The sequence below is a fragment of the Aspergillus nomiae genome, assembly GCF_001204775.2.
Source record: "Aspergillus nomiae NRRL 13137 chromosome Unknown contig00241, whole genome shotgun sequence".
In the NCBI taxonomy this organism is placed as follows: Eukaryota; Fungi; Ascomycota; class Eurotiomycetes; order Eurotiales; family Aspergillaceae; genus Aspergillus; species Aspergillus nomiae.
The window spans coordinates 3894-27994 of record NW_015378296.1 but is presented as its reverse complement, the minus strand read 5'-3'; the positions used below and the strand labels follow the sequence as shown (position 1 = coordinate 27994).

Sequence of the window (24101 nt, the reverse complement as noted above, 5' to 3'; positions counted from 1 at the left end):
TTCTACCCTCGCTGACCGCTTCGAATTAAAAAAGCCAGCCTTTTGCTAGGCGGTCACTCCCGCTCCCAGTACTATTAGCTTCATTTCCAGCCGTTTCTCGACCACCATTATAATTTTATTATAATAGTAATGCTCTCTTAATGCCATTACTATTACTGTGATCATTATTATTCGCTCTATTTTCTTGGTTTGCCCATGCTCATTATTATCATTCCTGCTCTTATTATTATTATTATTATGGTCAATCTCCCTTCTCTTGGCTTGTCCATCTGACAATCATTGCTCCTGCAACACACACGGGCGCCGCCGCTGAGAGTATTATGCCTGGGCCATAAACCACTGTTGTTTTTCCTCTTCGCCCCCCACTTGACTTGTTTCCAAGTCGGCGGCTACTACTTGTGCCGCCTGGATTATCACCATTCTGATCGTCGCGTATCTTGGATATTGTCTCATCCTCATTATCCTTCTTACAATTTGGTCCGCCTACTCCCCACCAACCTCTTACGATTTGCGGTTCTCAATCTCATGCAAACCGCGCATCATCTTCGTATCCTCAATTGTGACGTGCAAATTGTCTCCGATTGAGCCTCATCTTTAAAGCCGGCGGGTGCCTGAATTCTGCCGTGTACTCCGTGTCTCAAGTTCCTTCACCAGGTGAGCTTATTCTGCATCTCTACTGATCTATCTTTTGTTCTTGCTCCCGTTCCTTTTTTCTTTTTTTTTTCCCTTTTCTTTTCAATTTGTGTATGTACTCCCATCTACCCTGTCCACGGTAAAAGCGGCAACGTCGGCGGCGTCCTGAAGGTGAAAAAATCAAGACTCCACACCCCCAACGTGCACCTCATTCCTGTGCTCTGTTAGGAGGTCTTCTGCACGCACCACCGATGTCGTGGTGATTGGTCTAATGTCAGGTGGTTCACCCGACATGGTAGCGCTCATGGCTGCTCCATCTTTTCTGACATCGGAAGTTGATTGATCCCACAACGTCTTCAGGAGTGGGTTATTGCTTGTCTTATTAGTCGCCGCAGCCGTAGCTGGGTTGTTGTTTTCTTTTTTGCCCCCTCCCCATTTGTCCTCGTTTATTTCTTACTTTTGCCTCGGGCTTTTTGCTTGCTATGGTCTTTACATGTTACAATCATAATCAACATCCTTATCAGATCCCTGCTCAACATTTCATCTCAGTGTTCTAGTCTGAATCCTTTTTCGAGTATCTTGCTGGATGTGAACTAACAGGCAACAGAATAACTGGGGGCAGTCGATTGGCCAAGCGCGCCCCAACTGTTCATTTCCTTTATTGTGCATTCACTGGGCGGGCAGTCGGATGCTGAGCCGGTGTTTTGACGGGTTCAGCGCAAAGGGTGGTCTCAAAAGGCCAGAGTAAACTATAGAAGGTGCGGCGCACCTGATGCGTCAAAAACCGCCGCCTCCATGACAGAATCATATGATCCCGACGAGGACCGTCGTTCTCCCGGGCTGGAGGCGACCAAGCCGGATTATAAGCCCCATAAAGAACCGACGCCTCCTTTCATAGTCAAGGAGGTCAAGGAGCCCGAGGGCGAATTTAAATATTCTCCAGGCGAGGGAACACCGGACTGTTCCCGTAAGCCTCAATCGAACCTATACAAGTCCGAAACAAGCGAGGGCAACTCGGTGCTGATCAGCTATATAGACCCTAACCGACCTGATATTGCCAATTATGAGAGAGCTGACCCACTTCGCCCGGAGCACTTCCGTGACATTCTCTGTGATGATCTGCTGGAGAAGCCTCTTGTCAAGCCCGAGAAACCAAAGTTAGAGAGCCCCGTGGTGGAGCCGGCAAAGCCTAGAGAGCCCCAGTCAGAGACAGATGCGAGTGAAGCAGCGAAGCGCGCTCTTGCACTGTTAGATCTACCAAAACCCAGTGATGGACCCTTGGAGCCTCCAGAGATCCCCGTGAAACCACACGTTCCTTCTCCGGACGCGCGCGGTGGCGTTAAAGTGGAAGTGCTGTCTCCAAAAGCCTCCCAGCCACCACCCCCTGCCCTTCCCAGTATCACGGAGAAGAAACCGTTCAGCCCCCCTTTAAGCCAATATGCAATCTCCCTACATCCGTCGCCGGACGTGTTGCCCCCGTTCCACTCACCTGACAACACTACCACCCTCCCCCCTATTCAGACTGCACTACGTGGTATCGCTCATGTTAATGAGCCCGCTGCACGCGTCAATGGCTCCTCTCCGTATTCTCTACCACCCGTCACAGCTAGTTCCCCACCGGGCCTCCGGAGTGAACCTGTCTGGGAGCATCAACGGCCGGGCCATTTTCCACCTCCCCAGATCCCTCCTAGTCCTTACTCGCATTTGTCACCTGCGAGTACCAAAGATTTGTCCGCCGTATCGTCTCCAGCAACGCAGAATTCATACTGGAGGTCTCAGAAATCCGACATACCTTATATCACATCCACCTATGACATCGCCCATTGTGACGCGAAAAGCCCTGCCACGAGCTATCCAACACCCACAGATCAAACTCCGGCGGGGACGGGTGAGCGGACACCATACAACCCAAGTCCGCAACACAATGGAGTTGTCACCTCGGGAGCCTACAAATGTCGGTATCCGGGGTGCACCGCTCCGCCTTTCCAAACTCAGTACCTATTAAAGTAGGTCACGCCCTCATACATGAGTCTAGTCCTCTGTTGGGTGTTTTCAGAGCTCAAGCTGATCCGGAACAGTTCTCACGCGAATGTCCACTCGCAAGACCGACCCCATTTCTGTCCCATTGAGGGCTGTCCTCGTGGAATCGGCGGGAAAGGGTTCAAGCGCAAAAATGAGATGATCCGACATGGCCTGGTTCACAATTCCCCTGGGTATGTGTGCCCGTTCTGTCCCGACCAACAACATAAATACCCACGACCGGACAACCTCCAGCGGTAAGCTTCCCCTAGTTTGGCGTGTGCAACGGTGGTGCAGATGCTAACGGAATCAGACACGTGCGGGTCCACCATGTGGACAAAAGCAAGGATGACCCCCAGCTCCGGCTGGTCCTGTCGCAAAGACCAGAAGGCAGCGCGCGAGGGCGCCGCCGTCGGATCAACGCTTGATTCACTATTTCTATGAAATGCGCATCATACGTATCGACTTCTGCCTGTGAGAAGATGGCTTTCTCACTATTATCGAGAATGACGCGGTCATCTTCACGATGTTTTGCCTTCTTCACCCCCTCCCCCCCCCCCACCTTTTTGATGTACACTGTGCATGCATTATGAATCTCTGCCATATTTCTCATACCATTCTCTTTTTGTGTTGTCCGTTGTTTACTTGTTCGAGATACCAGATGTCTAGAGTTACGAGCCACATTTATCGTTTGTCATTCGTTTCATGTCCGGATATACGCTACGTTTTATGAAGCGTGGGATTGTACAGGAATCAGGATCCGCGGTTGGGCGTCTAGTGAAGGTTTTTCTTTATTCTATATCTTTTTTTCTCTTCCAAAATCCACTGTGCTTCATTTTCTGTTTCAGAGATGGATCTTTTTTTTTTTTTTCTTACGAGTCCGTCTAGGGAAGTAGCGGCGTCTTTTCGCGGGAAGCCAGTCATGCGACTCCGATCTTTATTCTAGGAGTCAAAAGTGATAGCCAGCTGAACTAGTTGACAGAAATACATGTTTCATCGACTGGGAAAAAAAAAGAAAAGAAAAAAAGAAAAAAAGGAAAGGGAAATCTTCTAATAATACAGTACAGGTTGATCCTGCCCTTTATCCAGCCCCCATAACCCAAACCCATGATTAAACCCAAGATAAGCCACAACAAATCACACAAGAAGAGAAAAGCCAAACCAAACCAAACCAAGTCAAAAGAAAAAAAAGAAAAACAAAGATCATTCCCTCCTGCGATGAATCCTCCGAACATGATCCTTCATATTATCCACGCGACTAAACACCCTCTCACACCCAGCCCACTCACAACACACGACCGGATTATGCTTCGCCTCATGGCGATCCCGATCCTTCTTACTCGAGAACCCGCCGGCCACGGCCTGCGGACACCCCCGATGCCGACAGAACAGGTGCTTGCGGTGGCGGTTGAAATGTTTCCGGAGGTCGCAGCCGCGCCGGAAGAGCGTCTGCGACGTGCAGCCCGGGTACGCGCACCGCCAGGTCTGGTCGGCGGTTTGGATGCCGTAGTGCGTCAGGTCCTTTTGCGTGGCTGCCGGGGGTGGTGGGCCTGCAGATGCGGACACCACGGCTGCTGTTGCGGATGTCGGGCTGGGGTGGGGTGGTGGGTATGTCGGTGTGTTACTGCTGGTGGTGGTGTCGGGGGGGGTAGTAGGGGGATGATACGGAAGATGGTGTGTGTAAGTATTCTGAGGCGCCTCCTTGGTAGTAGTCTGGGTGCAGAGTGTTGTTGTCGAAGGAGTCGCATGTCGGGTAGTGTATCGAGGAGGCGGTGGATGTGGAGGACGAGGAGGATGAGGAGGAGGAGAAGTCCCCCGCGCGCGGAATGGGGTGTAGAACATGTTGTTCTCCAGCTCCGGGGGCTCGCGCAAATGCACCCGTTCCATTGTGTAGGGGATCAGGTCGGCCATGTCGGTCATGTCTGGGAGGGCGTAGTGTTGCAGGGTTGGTGGGGTGTAGAGGTGCGGTTGGGGTGGGTATGGGGGACAGGCGCATGGCTCTGGGGTGTATGGTTGGCGTTTGGAGGGGAGTATGGAGATGCCGAGCCCGGCTTGGATGTCTATAGCTGGGTAGTCTCCCGCTGGTAGATCGAAGCCGGTGGATGGGTCCATGGTGCCCATAGAATTGGAGGAATTGGCTGGGACACTTGGATGAAGGTCTAGTTCTTGTTCTAGTCACTCGGAGTGTCTCTGTGTCTGTGTGTGTATGTATGTATGTATGTATGTACGTATAGAAGTAGGTATAGATATGATCACAGTTCAGTTCAATTCAAGATCCGATGTAGATTATCCAAAGATAAAAAAAAGGCCAGGGGAGAAGGATGGCAAGCACGGATGATATAAAAGAATGGAAGGAAAGAAGAACGAAGAGCGATCACTAATTGCAACGTCTATTACCCGATCCGATAGATGAAGAAATATATAATATCAGCTGGTGACATCAACAGGGGCCCCACGTTGTAGGGAAGGCCGTTTGGGAAGTAAGACGTGGTGGCTATGCAGTGGTTTCGCGAGCTGACAGTTGGAGGGGGTCTAGATGAGTGAGGATGAGTGGTGATGAGTGGTAAGTTCGTGTCTGCAAGTGACTTTGGACCAGAGATGTGTCTCGGAAGGCTGTGAGGTACCTCCATTGCATTTCGCGGTGGACTTTGGGTGATCGCCAGGAGGGACTAAGGACTATGGACAGTGGACAGTGGTTTCTTTCTCCATTTCCGCATTGTTGGTTGGAGTCCACGTGCCGGAAGGACGTCCCAAAAAACCCAAAAAAAATGCAGAGACATGCTGAACCGCCTCAGGACACTAAACTTAGACTTGGGTCATATACTGCGAACGAATGAGGAAGGGGAATGTCGAGGGAAGAGGATCAGAGACATGATGTGGACGAGCGGGGAGGTGTGGACTCCTTCTCGATCGGTTTGGTGATGATCTGGGGCCAGTCCGAGGACGCCCGGAGATACAAGTCGAGTAAACCCACGACAAACTTTCACATTTACTAGGTATTCTTAGCAGCTCATTCCAGTGGATTGCCAATCAAGACGGGCAGTGACCTGGCTGACAGGGTCGCAGGTGTGCTCTGATTTGCTCGCTCGGATAGACAAGTTAAGAGATCGACAGACATGCCGACCGCTAGTGGTCTTTGGCAACTGCAGTGAAATTGTTCCCACTTGCCTCTTTGGCTTTTCCCTGGTAGGGCTGAACAGACTCCCGCCCAGACCACGGTTATGGCCCTGGCGACTTGACTGGATTAGGAGATCTCATTCGAGGTCATGGATGTGGGCTGTGAACTTGCTGGAATGCGTGCAGAGAGACCTGCATAAGTCATCCCGTGTTCGGGGGTACCCTGGGAGTCCATCCATGGCTCTCTACACGCGAAGAGAAGTCAGAGCCTCAGCCCCTCCGGATTTATCCTGGACCCAGACCGGGATCTCCGACTCTTGTCTTCACCTCCCATGGACGACCGGACGATCTTGTGGTGGTTGTACCAGTGGTGTTCTACGGGGGAATGCCCATTGGCATCCGTCAGACTGGGCGTCAAAGTTTCACCGTTTCAGCGCCAATTCCCAATGACCGAATTTGGTGCTTCCCACCGCTCCTCGGGTCGTAGCGGATAAGCCTCATTCCCACCGTTCTTGCAGCGGTTCCAACAGATATGCATAGATCCCCGCCGTGGATTGGTCGATAACCCCATGTGGAGACGCGCCATCACCACCACCATTGGACGGTTCAGCAAACGATGCGCCACCGCAGCTGCAAAAAGAGCGGTGTCACGGTACTTCATCGGTGGACGATGACTCGTACGTCGTCCTGTCGCTTCTTCGTCGCATCGTCTTCTATACAGGCCAACAACAACAAACTACTCTGAGACAGATCGGGTCCAGTCGACTCCGAACGTTTCAGCTGACATCTCACTCGAACAGCAATGCTGTGCCCCACACAGTCTTTACTTCGATCACATTTAGAGCCTTCGCCTGAGACTTAAGGTAGTCCGTGGATCTAATCATAGTTTAAGATGACACTCTCGCCGTTAAGTGGCAAACCCAAAATAACAACAGTCTATGAACCAATGCAAAACCCGGAAAAGAATCTATATCATCCTCCTCTCCAATACGACACAACTGCATCGCCATCTCTCCCCAGCCCTTTCACACATCTTCCGTCCTCGGTGCGCCGTTGGACTCGCTCAACAGAGGGGTGGTAACGTCGGGGTCCTGATGCTTGGTGATTGGATCGTCCGCGCCCCGGTAGAGAATGTAATGTTGCACCATGAAGAGGATATCAAAAAGGATCGAGACGTTCGACAGCAGGAACTTGATCGGGTTGCCCGTGATGCCGCTCCAATCATCCAGGAAGCTCGAGTCGAGAAACAGCTGGATCAAGGACAAGATCCCGCCCGCTAAATCCAGTAGGATTTGTCCGATATGCCAACCGTGGGTGGATTTGCGTTTATAGTTTACCCAAGCCTGCGGCACATACTTGGTAATGGTGACCAGTAGTTTTACGTAGGAGAGACCGTATACCTAAAATAGACAGTGTGGCATGTTAGTAATACGCAGGTACATCGAACCCGTTGGTGGCTTACGACGTCGATCCATCCCCAGCCGGATGGATCATAGCCCCCATCGGGGCTTTGACCAAGGACGATAAAGATTAAAATAGCGACGGCCGCGATAGATCCCCAGAACAGCCCTGCGACTGGCTTACTAACGCGTTGGAAGCGGGAAACCTTAAATCCCCAGACCGCGGGCCAAAATTGCGTATAAGTTAAGGCACTGAGGATGATAGCGTGCACCGCAAAAGCAAAGTCATTGAACCGCACGGTAGACCCTTCGGACCCGGGATGACGAGCGGCGTATTGGTGACGAATCACGGGAGAGTAGAGGAAGGCGGCCGTATAGCCAGTGTAGCACACATATCCCAAAGTATTGACGGTGGGGAAATCAATGGCTAAGCCAACTGTCGACCGGCGCCGAAAGTTGGTGATCGGCTGAGGATAAAAGGACGCGGACCAACATAACGTGCTGCACGGGTCAGTCCCCGGTGCGTTCAATACGTCGTCCAGCCATTTCAGAAAGTAGAGCGAAAGTTAACACAAAGTGAAGACGTACTATATCCATCCTAAGAGGCTGTACCATAGAATGTATCAGTGTTACTGACTCAGGAAGAGCGGGGCTATTTCTCGCGCCAAGGCTGTAGCCGATGTCCGCAGTACATACCGGGAAAGGGCCTTGATGAAGATCTCTAGTTGGGGCGACATGATCCCGGAATCGAGTGATCTGGATACGCTGGGAGTTTGTAGAATAAACGAGAGGAGAGACAAAAGCTAGAATTCACTTCGCCAAGCGACCGGAATCCAGAGGATCAGAACCTCCTTGCCTCGGCGATATCGGGGATGTGAGCTATCACGACTTTGTCGTCGCTTATCAATCCAGTGGGCCAGATACTCGTGGTTCAGCGATGTTTCCCCTTGTTTCGGATCTTTCCGTCGACTCATTGAAGAGTCCGGATATGAAGGCTTCACCGGACGTTTTCTTGTAGGCTTGCAGAAAGAGGAGAAACGACAATCCGACTGGAGGGAGTCGTCATCGATTGCGAGCGACTGATAAGATACGAAGGAACCGGCACGGCACGCGATACGGCCCAGAACGGCAGGCGGTCCGCGGCTGAGGATGACTGAGGATGGCTGAGTCAGCGGCTGGTTGTCCGGGATATGCGCTGGCCCGCTAAACCCAAAACGGAAAACAGTTGATCGGAGCTGGAAGAATCCCAATGCATCTACATTCCAGCCTCCAATCTCCCTACTGTGGCAGACAAGATCGAAACGGCGGTTGGTATGGTACCCCTGCTTGGTCAATTGATTTGATTTTGGACTTGAATCTCATTGTTCAGGATTCATCGCTGTTTGGCCCGGTTCTTCAACTTCTCATCCTTCCTCACCTACTGTTCCCCGCCTTTCCTTCGTCTGACAATCTACATCTCCATCCTGAAGCGCGTACGGTGGTAAACATCCGATCATCAGTTTCGGCCGAACCAACCTCTTCGATCTATCGTGCTCTTGCGATCATTCTCGACAATTCATCTGGTCACTGACGTATCGTGCTCACATCAGCATCTCTTACTGGCGCATGGTGCATTCTCTGGTGTGGGGGATCTATTAGATCTCCTTCGGGAATCTATTCCGGCATTCCAGTGTCGCAAGATCGCCATTTGAGACAGCATATTTACATATAGTCGGAATACACAAAATCACAGCCAACCATGACTGGTAACTCGGATCTCACGGCTCCTGGGAGCAGTTCGTATGCCTCGGATACTCTACATGTTGGCGACGGGACATGGGATGCAGGGCGCGATACATTCCTCTTGCCCAACTTGATGGGGGTCAATTTTGATACAATGCGATACAATGGTATGTGGAATCTCCGACCTTGGTAGCTCTCGTTCTTACTTTGGTGTCAGGCATGGGAAACCGATTCAAGGATATGCCCTACTATCATACCCTAATAGTCGTACATGGGGTGATTGGGACAATCGTATTCCTGGGTCTTGTTCCGATATCAATATTAATCATTCGATACTACTCTCGATGGAATCCGTTTGTGGCTTTCAAGTTGCATGCCTGGTTCCAAGTCCTAACTCTACTGCTAAGCACAGTAGTGTTCGTCTGCGGATGGTTTGCAGTTGGGCCGGAGAGGAGTCTCACAAACCCTCACCACGGGATTGGACTGGCAATCTATGTTATGGTTGTCTTTCAGATCCTGTGGGGCTGGTTTCTCCACAAAGTAGAAAGCAAGCGGCAAAGATATCGAGTGCCCTTGAAATTAGTGGTAAGTTACGAAGAATGCTACACCCCCCACGCTCACCTCGAAAGCTAACTTCATATTTTCAGATCCACCGGTGGATTGGCCGGGCTCTTGCCATCCTCGGACTCATTCAGATCCCCTTAGGACTCACCCTTTATGGTTCACCAAAGTCGTTGTTCATATTATATTCTGTCGCTGCCTTTGCCCTCTTGGTTACGTTTTTCGTCCTGTCGTACCTATATGATGATGAGGGCTACCCACCGGGACCCGACCTTGACAGTCGACATAGCTATGTCTCTGGACCCCCGGCCCCCGGCCCTGCTGGTCATCGCCAGAGCAGTTTCGGGCGAATGGCGGCCGCGGGAGCCGCAGGAGCAGGACTAGCTTCACTCTTCAAGCGTCGCTCTCAGAGTAGGGGAAGAGATGGTTATGAGGACTCTCATACGTCTTATATGTCGGAAAAGTACTCAGATGAAGGAGCTCAGCGCAAAGGCTGGGGCGGTAAACTGCTTAAACTTGGTGCGGTGGGCGGTGGCGCTTTCCTCGCTAAGAAGTTCTTCGACAGGAGACAAAACCGAGATAATGATGCCGAATCTGGCCGGTATCGGCGCGCCCATAACCGAAGTGACAGCATGACGGAGACCACGATGAGTAGGATGGAAGATGGACGACGACCCGAACCAAGTCACAGAACCCCTCTCAATCGCCCACCGAGCCGACCCCCGAGTAGACCTCAAAGTCCCGGGTCATCATACTACTACAATACAACTTACTTTTCCGATAACGACCATGACCGACCTAACAAAGCTCGAAATGCCCTGTTTGGTGCGGGCGCCTTTGCGGCCCTCAAAAACATGTTTACTCGTCGCAAGGCAAATGATGATGATCGTCGTGTAGAAGATATGCGCCGTCGAGAGATGGAGGAGGAAAGGCTTGCCCGAGCAGACAGCAAACGACGCTATACTGGGGATGGGTACCCGCCTCGCAGACGAACCGACTCCTTCACCGCGACTGACATCTCCTCCACTGAGTTGACACGACCTCCGCGGGGACCTCAACACGGAGAATCAGCTTTATCTGGTGACCCGGCCATGTCTGGAGCAATCGATGGGCATCATTCCGATTTACCCCCAGGTGCACCTACCTCGGAAATGCCAGGTCATGCTCCCTCTCGACTTGATCCCTCTGATATTGGGGCGGGAGCCGCCGCTGGAAGTGCCCTGGGTGCTGCCTCCAGCCATCGCCGCCGAAGCAGCAGCAGGCACCGGAGCAGTAGTAGACACAGAGATGATCACACGAGCTCCCCACCAGTATCGGTGAAAGTCAAAATGCACAACGATGGTCGGCATGTCACACTCAGAAGGTTAACGGAGGAAGAGGCAGCCGCAAGTCGCGAAGCAAGACGTAGGGAACGGAGAAATTCTCGTCGTCGCGCCGGAAGCGCAAGCTCCCTGTCAGGCAACGAAGGTAACCACGACCGGTGGCGCCGCGTTGAAGAATTAGAGCGTCAACAGCACGAAAGAATGCTACGAGAACAGGAGCTGCCGCTGCTGCTGCCGCCGCTGGAATGTCCACAGCCCCATCTGGAAGCGTACCTCCACCACCTATCCCCCCGCCCCAGAACATGAGCCATATGGCTCCCCCTCCCCCGCCACATGTACCTTCCAGTCTGCCGTATGGCCCAGGGAGCGTCACATCCCCTGGTACATATACCGGTACAGAAGCAAGCGGAGACTACGCAAGCAATCGGCGACGAAGACGAGCGGAACGAGCTCGCGCCCGACAAGAACGACAACACAGCGTGGATTTCACTTGACGGATGTCTTCGGCGGGTACTTCCCCTCTGAACCTCTTTTCACATGTATAGATGTTTTGTTGATTTCGATGTCGTATATTTCGCTCCCGTTGCGCTTTCCCCCCTTTTGTTCTTCATGTTATTACGATTTACCCCTTGATATCGACACGATGAAATGGCAACTTAATGATGCATACAAACGTTGATCCTGTCTAGTCCCTTTTTTAGCCCTAGGTACCACAACTCAGAAGAGCTGATAAAACGCTCTTCACTGCTTATGATACCCGAAAGGGCCCTGAACAGCAATACAAAATCATGGACAGGCAAACCTACGCCGAAAATGTACGTACATACCTCAAATACGGGACGAGGAAATGGATATGGATATGGGTATGGGTTCTGGATGGGAGGGATATGTCGATTATGTATATGGCGTTTCACTTCTATTCATCTTTGTGGCTTCTTTCATCCGTCTACTATTTGCTTTGTTTTTTGCCCTTTCATGATCTGTTGTTCTGATTTCGCCTTCGCATTTGACCTTAAAATTCTAATGGGTTCATTTCGTGCATTCTGTGCTTTCAAAGCTACCGTAGTTGTATACACACTTCGCGGATTTGATAGAAAATTTGTAAAAGTAATAGCGGTATTGTGCGTGTGATATCTGACCTGGACCATTTCCTTAAACATGACCCTAACCCAAGGATTGATACAAACGAAACCACAAGATTATCGCTCAGGGCAAATGAGATAAATTCAGGTAGTCGTGCCGTCGCCTAAGCTGGAATCATCCTTATATGGCCGTATCTATGTTGAATCCAACATGATCTATGCTAATGTATGCTACTCACTGAAGGGCAATATGGTCAGTGAATGACTATAGAGTAATAACGAGTGCTTTGGTTGAATATTGTATAGCTATGGTTAATAGGGCAAAAGCCAAGGAGAAAAGCGTGTGTACTATAAAGCGCAAGAGTCACGAGAACACGCTTCACAACAGGCAACACAATAGTAAGGATGATATGGAAGCACGTGTTTAGGAGGTCAATAAAGAATAATAATTGGTTATAGTTCTACACGTTCAAGGTTGGAATCGCGAGTGGATATGTACATCAGGTAATTTATTTGAGGTGAGCCTGGAGGGTCTCAAGCACCTTTAGAAAACATTAGTTGCCCGCTCATTTTGTTTCCACAAGGGGACATGGGTTCTACTCACCTCGAGCTCAATCTTAGCCTCAGCGATATCCTGCTCGCTGCCGCTGCCGCTGGTGATCTTCTGGGCCTCGGCGATCTGGTTCTTGACAGCCTGTGGTGAAAAGCGTTCGTTAGTACGTATCTCAGGATACACGTCGAGATTCGGGACGTACGTCGGAGCTGAAATCCTCAAGAGGGAAACCCTCAACAGCGTTGATGCTCAACTGGGAGTCGGGCTGGACAACGGCGAATCCACCGGAGACTGTAGCAGCACGAGTTATGCATGTCAGCGTTGTTCAATATATTGCATTGATGTAGCCCGCATCGACCAGTCCTGGCTCGGGGCGCGGCGTCAACATGGGTCGTCGGACGTACGGAAGAACTTCTTGGAAGCACCACCCTCCTCAACGACCTCAACAAGACCGGGCTTGAGCTGCTCAATGGAGGGGACGTGGTTGGCGAGAACACCCATCTCTCCGGACTCGGCGGGAATGTTGACCTGGACACTACATGAAAAAGATCGTAAGTACAGCTGCGAACGAGGCAGGGCCGACCCTCAACTCTCGGTAGGGCGGGATTCGGAACAAACGTACACGCCGGTCGACTTGAAGATGGTCTATGAAGTAGGAAATTGATTAGTTAAGGCAACATATACGTGTACAAGGAGGGAACCTCGGGGTCGGGCGTACCTGGTGAGGAAGGACCAGGGAAAGCTTGATCTTGTCGTTCACGGCCTCGGCGTAACCTCTGCGCTGGAGAGGAACGCGGAAGGCAGAGGGACGGGCCCGGAGGGCAGAGCGAGCGAAGCGGAGAGAGCTCATCTTGCAATGGATGGGGAGGAGACGACGGTGATGGTATCCCTCTTGGACCTGTGTTTGAGTTGCAAAGGTCGAAGTCGGATGCCGGTTGTTCCCTAGCGGCTCTTGCCCGGTCACGTGGCGGACATTCCGAATCCCCAGCAAAAGTCTTGCAGTCTTCTCTACTACAACTACTACATCAATCCGACAATATCGGCTACATGGATTACTGTCCCTCGGCTCTGGGTCTTTCTTTCCTGGATTTTCCTTTATTTTCTGTATGATGTATGTTATGTGCAGCCGCAGGATTGCAATCCATACAGTCTTACTCTAAATGAGGAACCTGAGAGTCAACTCAATGCAGACCATAACAGTATTGACCTCCGAAATTACGGGTGTTTCAGCTAACGTACCTTCAAACAATCATTGCTCTGATATTGCATGGGTCTTGACCGGCAATATGAATGTTGAACTAACCACCATAGTTTGATATCACGTGAACAAATAGAGTTGGCATGGCATTTCGTTAGTCATCCGGTCACGGGCCGATGGTGAATACCGATATACCTATGGAGGACCCCATCTTTGGATTGTTTTGCACAGTATAATAATGTCTCTATCGTAAAAAATATAAATTGGATGTTGTTAAATGACCTCATAGTATATATACTTCAGAGTCTGTCTATAATCCGAGGAATAGTAATTGTGTATAATAAACGGTAGGCTCATACCTAAGGACGTAAGGCACCAAAGGCGCTAAGCCGCGGACGGTAAGCGAAATCCCACAAACGGGAGCCCTAAAGGCGGAGAGAGTCTCTGCGCCTTCTGCTTCAGTTCAGGGTAACCTCACTCGCCAACTCATCGTCAACCGTCTCCCAGTTGCGACAAATCCGACAAGATGGCCAGTATGTGGTGATCCCTTGGTTCTCCTGAATGAATATGGAGATTTTGGTCCTGGCATCATTTCCCAAAATGACGGGATCTTTGGACTTCGTCGTTCGGAATAGCTGACGTCTTCCCTTTGACAGAGTCTAAGAACGCCTCTCAGCACCACAACAGCCAGAAGGCTCACCGTAACGGGTGCGTACCATTCGATCCTTATCCTTCCTGAAGCACGGCATCTTTCGACCGGAGGGGGATTGCGGCGATATGTTGTATTGTTGGGTGTGGTGGGCGGTTTATTTCGACAGCGAACTCGGGATGATCGAGATCAGATCCAGCAATGCAACATGTTCAGCCAACGCCCCTCCGAGATGGATACTACGGAATGAAACGATGAGGAGCAGGCCGCTGACATACTTGACTCGCAACAGTATCAAGAAGCCTAAGACTCACCGTTACCCCTCCCTCAAGGGTGTTGACCCCAAGTTCCGCCGCAACCACCGTCACGCTCTTCACGGAACCATGAAGGCTCTTGTACGTTGACCATCTCCCCTCTCCACACCTACGCACTTCGACCACTCGCCAAACACTTGAAAAAAGACCGACTAACAACTGCTACAGAAGGAGCGCAAGGAGGGCAAGCGTGAGATCGCATAAATCAACTTAATTTAGAAATGAATTAAAAATGGGAGCGCATTGAGTTGGTGTTTCACACGTGCCATGATCCCAGGCGTCCTGTCGGATAGACCCTCTGGCTGGTTCCGCGCAACGGTTGCTAAATAAGACAATATGATTCGATTCCACGACATGGCCTGACACTTGTTTCCGTTTTTCCTGTGTGTTTTGGTCAGTAGGTTGTGCAGTTCCGCAGCCCCGATGATGGGCTTTCAATGTTCGTATGAACAGGCATATGTGTGTACAGCTTCGTGCTTATTTTCATGCGCGCTTGCTGAAGGATTTTTTCAACGTGCCGAGAGAAGATTCCATGCCCTCCAATTACCAAACACCTTCTGCCTGAACTCTGTGGCGAGAGGGTGCATGGACGGAGGGCTACATCCGTAGACCAGAATAGCAATCAATTCATACTACATCAATTCATTTATGTTGTCATAACTGTTTCTCCCTTATCTGCTCCCAATGACGTTGACAGTCAGATATAATACACGACCCATGCATCTCCACGCAAGCTCAAGTAACCAGCACAACTACAAAGTGATACGATCAAGCCTTCCAGACAATCAACCTCTTATCAAACCCCCCACTAACCAACCACTCCTCCCTCACAATCTCCCCATCCCTCAAAACATCCACCCAACCCGCCCAGATCGTCCGAATCTTAGACCCAGCCACATGCCCATCCTTCAACACCGTAACCACCTTCCCCGTCCTAGCCTCCAGCCCCCGAATCACCCCATCATCCCCATTAACCCAGACCCCCGACCCATCCGGTCTCCAAGCAACCTGCGGCGTCGAATACGCCGTCTGCGGCGCAAACGTATTAGCTGGATCACAATGGCAGCGTCCTCGCGGTTCTGAAGCGACAGCGCCGCGAGAGCCTGCGTAGCTTGTGTCTCCGGCTCCGCGCTCTCATCTAAGCTCCCTGTAGCCGGGAACAGAAGCCGCACAATGATAACCTTCATATGCGGCAAAGTAGAGGTAGCGATAGCCAAGAGGCCCGGGTCATGGGGGCTGAGGGCGAGACAGGACGGGGAGAAGGCGATCCAGGCGTTGGAATGGGGCGCCAGATTCTGTTTGCCACGGAGGGTGCATTCGTACGGCGGCTGTCGTTGGACCTGGTAGTAGTACAGATGGGTGGAGTCGCGGCGGGCGACCAGCAGAAGCAGTTCCTTGGTATCGGGGTGTTGGACGAAGAGCAACGACTCCGGGTTGGAGGCTAGAGTGATGCATGCGACGGGCTCGCCGATCGCTTCGTTGGCGAGATCGAGACGGTAGATATTGATCTTGGAGTCCCAGCCGGCTGTGGCTACCCATGTGGCGGAGTCGTTGTCTTCGAATGCGACTATTTTGACGGCGTACTTGGCGTGGTCTTTTCTTTTGTCGAGGATCTCCGCGTTCCGTTGTAGAAGCAGCTGGCCCGACATGTTGGTTAGACAGACGTATTCTCCATTGCGGATAGGCGCGTATGAGAGGATTGGGGACTCGGAGAGTCTTGGGAGTGAGCTGAGGGTGGCATTGTCGGCTTCTGTCTGGAAGAGATGGAGCTGTTTGTCTGCGCCTGTGGCTATGAGACGAGATGGGTTGTTGTCCTCGGTGCTATCGGGGTGTCTCCATGGATCCACGGAGCAGGCGAGGATGTTTGATGATGTTGGTGTCTCTATGAGCTTGGGGTTGGAAGGTGCTGTGTGGTACGTTAGCCAGGCTGGGTTATTTGACTTATGGAGGGAGAATTTATATATATCTGTGGCGAGAGACGCAAAGTGACTCACCAGGAACGCTCCACTCATCCTTTTCCTCTTCGCCGTACCGTTCGAATCCCAGAGTCTGGTCGAAGGCTTTCTTCTCCTCGAGTACGCCCTCGATCGTCCAGTTGTCTTCTTTGCTGTCTGTTACTTGCCCCGCGTCGGCGGGCAATCCCGCTTCACGGATGAATGCATTAAGAGTCTCGGCGTAGTTGTTGCTTCGTAAGAAGCGGGCTACCAAAATACTCGCCAACGGAGGGCTCTGAGACGTAGGTGGCATTCTGGCTTATTGTTCCTGGTGTTGAAGTTGGGATGTAGTTGGACGTCGTGATAAACATCGGGATCGATAACCATAGTTTTTATCTTAAAAAGGTTCGGGTCATATCATTCCGTATGTACGGCACACTGAGTTTTCAAGAATCTAGCCAATGTATAATACATGTTCGTAAAAAGCGAGTATGCAGGTTTTTAAATATGGAGAGGTCGTAGACAAGATCAAGAAAGTGAAAAGAAAAAGAGGAAAGCATTGGTATCACAAATTGGATGGCATCATTAGACCCGTTTTCTATCTGATTTTCAAAGACTCCCTTGTTCCCGATTATACCGAATGATTGTACATTCACGTTTCTCGCCGATGTGCAATTTCTAAAAGCTTTTTAGCTGAACATATCCTCCGCCCTCCGTCGTGGACCTCCCCGTCCCTCTATCTTATCCGAGAACAGCTCCTTGCCGGCGTGGATTTGTACTTGGATGGGAAGAGCTCGCGAACCGATGCGCCCCGTCCTTTAATCGAGAGACCATTTGCCGCGCCACGAATCGAGAACCCTTGGTCTGGGCCAGCGGCTCCACGGATATTAACTTCCCTCTCTTCAGAGTCTGGGAAAAGCTCGACGTTTTTGTTCCGTCGTTGATCTCGAGAACCATCCACAAGAGGGACTGAGATTCTCTTCGAGAAAAGGTCGGCCGTTTCGTCCGCAGCATCAATGGCATCCGACCGACGGTGATTGCTGTGCTTACTGGGGAACAGCTCCTTCTTGAGATAACTGTTGGCTGGTTTATTCGGGAATAGCTCTCGCGAGTTGGCATCGGCATCGGCACCGGAAGATTTTGAAGACGGGAAGAGTTCCTTGCCTTTATTCCGACGATCGATCTGAGGCGATCTCTCCCGGAAGTGCCTGCGCGACTCGCGACGGTCATGCTCCGAATACCCACTCTCCATCAACGTATCGCGACCTGGAGAAGCACTGCGATTCTGAAGGCGCCCCGAAGGACGTCCTTCATCCGAAGGAAAGAGTTCCAGGTCCCGGTCCCGGCGCCGACCTCGCTCATCGCGACCTCTTCCTGTCTCGGAATAATCTGTGCCAGCTGCCCCCGAATCGTCATACATATTAGCGCTAATAATTTCATCTCCGTCACGATCCCTCCGTCGCCGCAGCTCCCGGCCGTCGAACCGTCTCCGCCTGTAATCCCCATCGTCTCCGCCACCTTGACGTCGTCTATCGTCAAACTCCCGTCGCAGACGCTCGCGAGGATCGTGTTCAGGGTGCATAAGGTAGAAGCGACTGGCCTCATGGGCGCGAGGCTTCTTGCGATCGGTCTTCACGGCCGATCTCACCAGGAGTACGGAATCGGGGTGGGAAGAGAGGAGCTTAGCGGATCGGAGTCGCAGTGCCGGTAACTCAGACGTATCTTCTTCTTCACTAGCCTGCGTAAGGGCCGACAAAGCCTGGAGACCGATTTCAGGCGAGGAGTAGATGAGATTTGCCGATGTGTCATCGATCCATTCGACTCGGGAAGGCGCTTCGAGGGTGAAGTGCTCGTTCGCAAATTGCTTGATATTATCCGTCGTCAATTCGTCGACACCTCTGACGTGTACTTTTTCGTACTGGGCTTCTGACGACTGGGGATCTACGGCTCCATCTTGAAAGGGAATTGCTCCGCCCATTGGGTCCTGAGTCGCGCGACGAGGGTTAGACGAGACACGGCGGGCAACTTGGATGCATTCATACTCACAGTTTCGATTGCCTCGGCTTCCGGTAACGGACCAAGGTCGAGGTCCATGTCGATATCCATTGACGCATCCATGGCGTGGTCACCGTTGGAGGCGGAAGGCTGTTGTACGCCGGCGACCTCCATTGCGGGGGAGGGTCACTTGCGGACTGAATGGAATGTGGTTGATGCAGTAAGGAAGATGTGTAGCACACACGAATATAATTTGAAAAGAAATTCTGCTTATACCAAAGCGGGGAGGAGAGGGATATGAGAAAGATATGAGGCAATCGCGAACTGAAGCTTTGGAAGTGCCGGCGATGAGCAGAAGTCACTGGGCTCACCGCTCGCAGGCGGCGACGACGGAGTTAATTTTGGTTGGAAGCTACAAATCACTCAAAGATCATCATTGATTTCTTTTATGTATATGATAAATTAATAAGAATAAAGAATAAGTTTCATTTCATTATTCTAAGTCCAGATTACTTTAGCGCCGGTACATTTCGTTCAAGCTCTGTCACCACTACTGTCTACAACACCTTCCGCAGGACTCGCCTTCAGTGCATCCGCATCATGCGCGTTGACCTGATAAGTAGCGAACTTCCTGGCAGGCACTTTCTGATGAAACATCACGTCCAGCTCGTCATACGTTCTGCCTCTGCATTCTGGTAGTCGGAAGAACGCCCAGACGGCGGTCACCGCTGCGGTCGCTGCCCAGACGAACGCCGTCTTGCCCTTCAGATTGGCCTCAGTCGGGTTGATCAGATAAGGTTCGACGACTTGGGCAACGATATTGGTGATATTGTAGACGTTGCGTGATAGGCAAACTGACTTCGCTCTCAAATGAATGGACGACGTCTCAGAGATAATAGTGTAGGTAACCGGACCCAGCGTGACGGAATAAGTGAACAGCCAAACCAAACACAAAGCAGCTTGACCCCATTTCGCGCTGCTGGACTCAGATGCCGCAGCCGTGATTCCGATGATCAACAAGAAACAGGTCAAACAGGCAATGCCAGTCACGTATAGTTGGCGTCGACCAAACCGGGTCAGCAAGAACCACGAAATGACAGTCCCGACAAAGGAAATCGCCGTACCCCCTACCGAGATCTGGTAGGCATTTTCGGTGCTGATTCCCGCCTGGACGAAGAAGTAGGTGGGAGTGTAGGCAAAGGCCGAGCCTGACAGGACTTGACCTGCGAAGCTCTCACAGACAATTTCGGTGCGGCGCCGGTCGATGCCTCGGAAACAGTCTAGATAGCTAGACCCGGACTCCAACTTTGACTCCAGCTCAAGGGTATGCATGATCTGCGCTAGGGTTCTCTGATGTGATTCACGACCTCGGGTGTCGAGTCGCGCAAGAGATCTATATGCATCATCCATACGATTGTTTCGTGCTAACCACCAGGGGGACTCTGGCGCAAACATAATAAGGAGGAAGAGAGGAACAGGCCAGATCCACTGGAGAGCATACGCAATACGGTAAGACCATTCGCTATCGATCTTAAGCAAGCCGTAAAGGGCACCGGAGGCGATAAATTGACCCATGGCCCAGCAGAGATTCACGTAGCAAGTCAAGTATCCACGGAGAGCAAGGGGACATACTTCCGAGGCGTAGGCTGGCGACGATGTCGCAAAAATGCCCCAAGTGAGCCCGCACAAGATCTGCCCGACGAGCAGCACAGGCGCCGACGGAGCAAAGAAGAGAATGAAAATGAACCAGTTCATAAAGAAGAGGGCCACCAGAAGGACTCTCTTATATCCAAATCTTGTAGACAAGTAGCCGTTCATGAAGCCTCCAATCACGATACCGACGTTGGCACCATTGCTGAGACCTGCCTGCCAGGGTCCAGTGACTATATAGTCCCCTTGCTCTGGACGGTATGATCCGAACTTTTGTTGGAACGCAGGGTATGTAAAGAACTGGTAAATTAGGGCTATTGCGCCGTTACTAAAGCCCCAGCAACTCAATGAAATAGCAATATGTATGATAATGCTCACCAACATCATATCCTTCCATAATGATGGACAACGAGATAGCGGCAGACCACAACACAGCTTTATAGTTGTGTCTCAGGGCCTCCCATACGGTAGCTTCATGCTCATCTGTAGAGGCCTGCAGGGCGTCCTTGGTTGGAACCGTAGTTTCTACGGCATGTTCTATGTGAGCACTGTGCTCCTTGGAAACGTCTTCGTCGATTTTCATGTTTAGAAGTACAATGCCCACGGGAAAGCCTAAGAGAGGTGCGTGAGCTATGCATTCCAGATACAAGGAGACACGACGTATTTATAGCTCCGATGGGTGTCTGAGAGGCAACTCATCCACGAGCAAACGCATCATTATGCTGCATCCTAACTCTAAAGCAGTAGCCAAGACACCGGACTTTGTCCATTTCCTGGGGTAAATGAAATGCACCCCGCAGGATTGACATGGCTCCTCATGGGGTATGGAGTACAGCATATGTTGTGAGCGTTGGTTTGGCCTATTGGGCTTTCAATGACAAGGATCTCGGGCCAACTTTCCCCGATATCTGATTGCTTAAAGCGGAGAGCCTGTCAAGAGGCAAGCTGCGTAAGCTCGGCCTGGATGAGCGTGGGGGTGTCAGTGAAACGCTTGTGTTGGACAGGAGTATGACATCGTCTGGATTAAGATCCTGTTGGATAGAAGGACCACTGCCAAGCTTAGGGAGCATCGTGTGAGTTCCCTAGCGGCGTTGTATACACAATCAGACTGGAGAATCAGACATTCTAGATACCAATTGGGAAGCCTATGGAGATCCGTGGCGTACAGGACGTCATGGAAATGCGGGGGAGAAACCAAGAGATCGGAGCCTCCACATCTTTATCTCGCAGGTAAATCATCGCTCTTCTCTACAGGAACGCCGTTGGAGATGTGCTCTCTAGCCTTGAGGCGCGGCGGCCTTTAGGCTATAGTCAGTCTCATGTACCAATCCGAAGAGCGCTCGCCCGCCGGTTAATATGGATAAGTATATATCAGACTTCCCCCACCACCACCGGAGCTCCTCCGCAGGTAAACTGCCAATTGTCGTTATATACCGACGGCTGGAACCCCGGCGTTGGTCGCATTGCTGCATGAGTTGCAGGGGGCCTGTTGCGTTGGTGAGGCCAAGTCCCCACGAGGGGGGAACATAATACCACCACTGGCTCTGATCATTTAATGGCTCCATATCCCCAAGGTAACAATTGATTTCTTCTCCTCCGGAGATTGCAGTATTTGTTATTAACCCTCTTGAACCAGTTAAGCCCACTAACACGCGACCAACCTCAATCTCCCCATCATGCTCTATGCCGAAGACGACAAGCTCATCTTTCGCTTCGATGACCATCTTCTTTGGATTCAGTCATGGGGTGAGAACGCATTCAGAGTGAGGGCGACGAAGCTCTCATCGATGCCCACCGAAGACTGGGCGCTGTCCACAAAACCCAGCGCAAGTAAGCCCGTCATCGAGACCCCGGGAGGCAAGGAGGCGAGCATCTCCAACGGCAAAATCAGAGCGGTTGTGTCCCAGCGCGGCAAGGTCATCATTTACGACTCCAAGGGAAACAAGCTCCTGGAGGAATACGCTCGTAATCGTCGTGACCCCAAGGATCCGAAATGCAGTGCCTTGGATGTCGAAGCTCGCGAGCTGCGAGGAATCCTAGGGGGCGATTTCCACCTCACCATGCGCTTCGAGTCCCTCGATCCCAAGGAAAAGATCTTCGGGATGGGTCAATACCAACAGCCATCCTTGAACCTCAAGGGTGCTGATGTTGAATTGGCTCATCGCAACTCCCAGGCCAGCGTCCCCTTTGCCATCTCCTCCCTCGGATACGGCTTCTTGTGGAATAATCCGGGGATTGGACGCGCTGTTTTTGGAACAAATACTATGAGCTTCGAGGCATACTCTACCAAGGCGCTGGACTACTGGGTCGTCGCAGGTGACACACCAGCAGAGATTGAGGAGGCGTATGCTAAGGTGACTGGCTATGTCCCGATGATGCCTGAGTACGGCTTAGGGTTCTGGCAATGCAAGCTCCGGTATTGGAACCAGGAACAGCTGCTTAACGTGGCGAGGGAATACAAACGACGACAGATCCCACTAGACCTGATTGTCATTGACTTCTTCCACTGGAAACATCAAGGCGACTGGAGCTTTGATCCTGAATTCTGGCCCGATCCTGGTAAGTTGTCCTTCGCACCACCACAGATATAAACACCGTCTGACATCTACCTCGAACAATAGATGCTATGATCAAAGAACTCAAGCAGCTGAGCGTGGAGCTAATGGTATCCATCTGGCCTACCGTGGAAACCACGTCCGTGAACTACAAGGAGATGCTCGAGCGAGGCCTCCTAATCCGCCACGATCGCGGCTTGCGAATCGCCATGCAGTGTGATGGCGACATCACCCATTTCGACGCCACCAATCCCGAAGCCCAGAAGTTCATCTGGCAAACTGCGAAGAAGAACTACTATGACAAGGGCATCAAGGTCTTCTGGTTAGACGAGGCGGAGCCCGAATACAGCATCTACGATTTCGATATATATCGCTACCATGCCGGCCCCAACATGCAGATCGGAAACATCTTCCCCAAAGAGTACGCACGGGCATCTACGAAGCATGGAGGCCGAAGGGCAACAGAACATCGTGAACCTCCTCCGTTGTGCCTGGGCCGCAGCCAGAAGTATGGTGCCCTTGTCTGGAGCGGCGACATTGCATCGTCCTGGAGCTCCTTCCGCAATCAACTGGCTGCCGGACTGAACATGGGATTAGCTGGGATCCCTTGGTGGACTACGGATATCGGCGGCTTCCATGGAGGTAACCCGGATGATCCCGCATTCAGGGAGCTTTTTACTCGGTGGTTTCAATGGGGGACGTTCTGTCCGGTGATGCGTCTGCATGGTGACCGCGAACCGAAGCCAGAGGGACAGCCAACTGCGTCGGGATCAGACAATGAGGTCTGGTCGTATGGAGAGGAGATCTACGAGATCTGCAAGAAGTACATTAGCATCCGCGAACAGCTCCGAGACTATACTAGGAGCTTGATGAAAGAAGCCCATGAGAGGGGTTCCCCGGTGATCCGGACTTTGTTCTATGAGTTCCCGGAGGACAAGATCGCATGGGATATCGAGACAGAGTACATGTATGGATCTAAATACCTTGTAGTGCCGGTCCTTGAAGCAGGGCAGCGAAAGATAACTGCCTATCTGCCAGCAGGGGCTTCGTGGACATTGTGGGGTGAAGACAAGGTCTACGAGGGAGGCAAGACAGTCGAGGTTGCTTGTCCGATTGAGACAATGCCTGTTTTTGTCAGGGCATAGAGGATCGGTACGAGCATACAATGTTTTCTTGTCAAGTATCAATTTGTCACCTGAATATATCTTGCGCATTTTCTTAGTCAACCAAGCCAGTAAACCTGGTTAGACGTAGAATACAGAGCACTATCGCATGAGATGCATCTGATCACATTCATGCAAGCGAAGTGGAAACCATATTTGGAATCAACTGTTAATTGGTTTCACAATCCCAAATTTTGGGCTTTGAGAAACAGAGGCTTCGACATAGGAGGAATT

At 51.4% G+C, this 24101-nt stretch overlaps 10 protein-coding genes across 10 annotated transcripts; 4 read left to right on the top strand and 6 right to left on the bottom strand.

Annotated features, from left to right (window-relative positions):
* Positions 1–1428: 1428 nt before the first annotated feature.
* On the top strand, positions 1429–3080 carry ANOM_008121 (uncharacterized protein; the record flags this gene model as incomplete). The annotated part of the gene is made up of 3 exons (XM_015553377.1): positions 1429–2639; positions 2712–2909; positions 2966–3080. 3 exons carry the CDS (start codon positions 1429–1431, stop codon positions 3078–3080), a joined length of 1524 nt encoding a protein of 507 aa, XP_015404800.1.
* Positions 3081–3855: 775 nt separating this feature from the next.
* Positions 3856–4764, bottom strand: ANOM_008120 (putative C2H2 transcription factor; the record flags this gene model as incomplete). Its single annotated transcript, XM_015553376.1, has 1 exon — positions 3856–4764. The coding sequence occupies one exon, from the start codon at positions 4762–4764 to the stop codon at positions 3856–3858; it is 909 nt and encodes a 302-aa protein (XP_015404799.1).
* A 2030-nt stretch (positions 4765–6794) lies between these two features.
* Positions 6795–7906, bottom strand: ANOM_008119 (putative L-cystine transporter; the record flags this gene model as incomplete). The annotated part of the gene is made up of 3 exons (XM_015553375.1): positions 6795–7169; positions 7232–7670; positions 7866–7906. 3 exons carry the CDS (start codon positions 7904–7906, stop codon positions 6795–6797), a joined length of 855 nt encoding a protein of 284 aa, XP_015404794.1.
* A 1001-nt stretch (positions 7907–8907) lies between these two features.
* Positions 8908–11268, top strand: ANOM_008118 (uncharacterized protein; the record flags this gene model as incomplete). Its single annotated transcript, XM_015553374.1, has 4 exons — positions 8908–9058; positions 9109–9476; positions 9539–10919; positions 10991–11268. 4 exons carry the CDS (start codon positions 8908–8910, stop codon positions 11266–11268), a joined length of 2178 nt encoding a protein of 725 aa, XP_015404795.1.
* Positions 11269–12284: 1016 nt separating this feature from the next.
* On the bottom strand, positions 12285–13316 carry ANOM_008117 (F1F0 ATP synthase subunit delta). Its single transcript, XM_015553373.1, has 6 exons — positions 13128–13316; positions 13032–13054; positions 12814–12944; positions 12612–12700; positions 12461–12550; positions 12285–12398 (listed from the first exon to the last, which is right to left on the bottom strand). Exons 1-6 carry the CDS (start codon positions 13257–13259, stop codon positions 12366–12368), a joined length of 498 nt encoding a protein of 165 aa, XP_015404790.1. The 5' UTR covers positions 13260–13316; the 3' UTR covers positions 12285–12365.
* Positions 13317–14510: 1194 nt separating this feature from the next.
* Positions 14511–15096, top strand: ANOM_008116 (60S ribosomal protein eL29; the record flags this gene model as incomplete). The annotated part of the gene is made up of 2 exons (XM_015553372.1): positions 14511–14651; positions 14739–15096. The coding sequence occupies 2 exons, from the start codon at positions 14511–14513 to the stop codon at positions 14772–14774; spliced, it is 177 nt and encodes a 58-aa protein (XP_015404791.1). The 3' UTR covers positions 14775–15096.
* A 242-nt stretch (positions 15097–15338) lies between these two features.
* ANOM_008115 (uncharacterized protein) lies at positions 15339–16817 on the bottom strand (the record flags this gene model as incomplete). Its single annotated transcript, XM_015553371.1, has 3 exons — positions 15339–15599; positions 15629–16476; positions 16565–16817. The coding sequence occupies 3 exons, from the start codon at positions 16815–16817 to the stop codon at positions 15339–15341; spliced, it is 1362 nt and encodes a 453-aa protein (XP_015404788.1).
* A 423-nt stretch (positions 16818–17240) lies between these two features.
* ANOM_008114 (NCBP3 domain-containing protein) lies at positions 17241–18722 on the bottom strand (the record flags this gene model as incomplete). Its single annotated transcript, XM_015553370.1, has 2 exons — positions 18551–18722; positions 17241–18488 (listed from the first exon to the last, which is right to left on the bottom strand). The coding sequence occupies exons 1-2, from the start codon at positions 18671–18673 to the stop codon at positions 17241–17243; spliced, it is 1371 nt and encodes a 456-aa protein (XP_015404789.1). The 5' UTR covers positions 18674–18722.
* A 311-nt stretch (positions 18723–19033) lies between these two features.
* Positions 19034–20732, bottom strand: ANOM_008113 (MFS sugar transporter; the record flags this gene model as incomplete). The annotated part of the gene is made up of 2 exons (XM_015553369.1): positions 19034–20463; positions 20528–20732. 2 exons carry the CDS (start codon positions 20730–20732, stop codon positions 19034–19036), a joined length of 1635 nt encoding a protein of 544 aa, XP_015404792.1.
* Positions 20733–21825: 1093 nt separating this feature from the next.
* ANOM_008112 (putative glycosyl hydrolase) lies at positions 21826–23849 on the top strand (the record flags this gene model as incomplete). The annotated part of the gene is made up of 2 exons (XM_015553368.1): positions 21826–22708; positions 22771–23849. 2 exons carry the CDS (start codon positions 21826–21828, stop codon positions 23847–23849), a joined length of 1962 nt encoding a protein of 653 aa, XP_015404793.1.
* Between the last annotated feature and the right edge of the window lie 252 nt (positions 23850–24101).

Coding starts and splice junctions, on each gene's coding strand:
- ANOM_008117 (XM_015553373.1), bottom strand. CDS start 13,259: ATGAGCTCTCTCCGCTTCGCTCGCTCTGCCCTCCGGGCCCGTCCCTCT. Junction 12,701..12,813: donor TGCTTCCAAGAAGTTCTTCC/GTACGTCCGACG, acceptor GTGCTGCTACAG/TCTCCGGTGGATTCGCCGTT. Junction 12,551..12,611: donor TTGAGGATTTCAGCTCCGAC/GTACGTCCCGAA, acceptor TTTTCACCACAG/GCTGTCAAGAACCAGATCGC.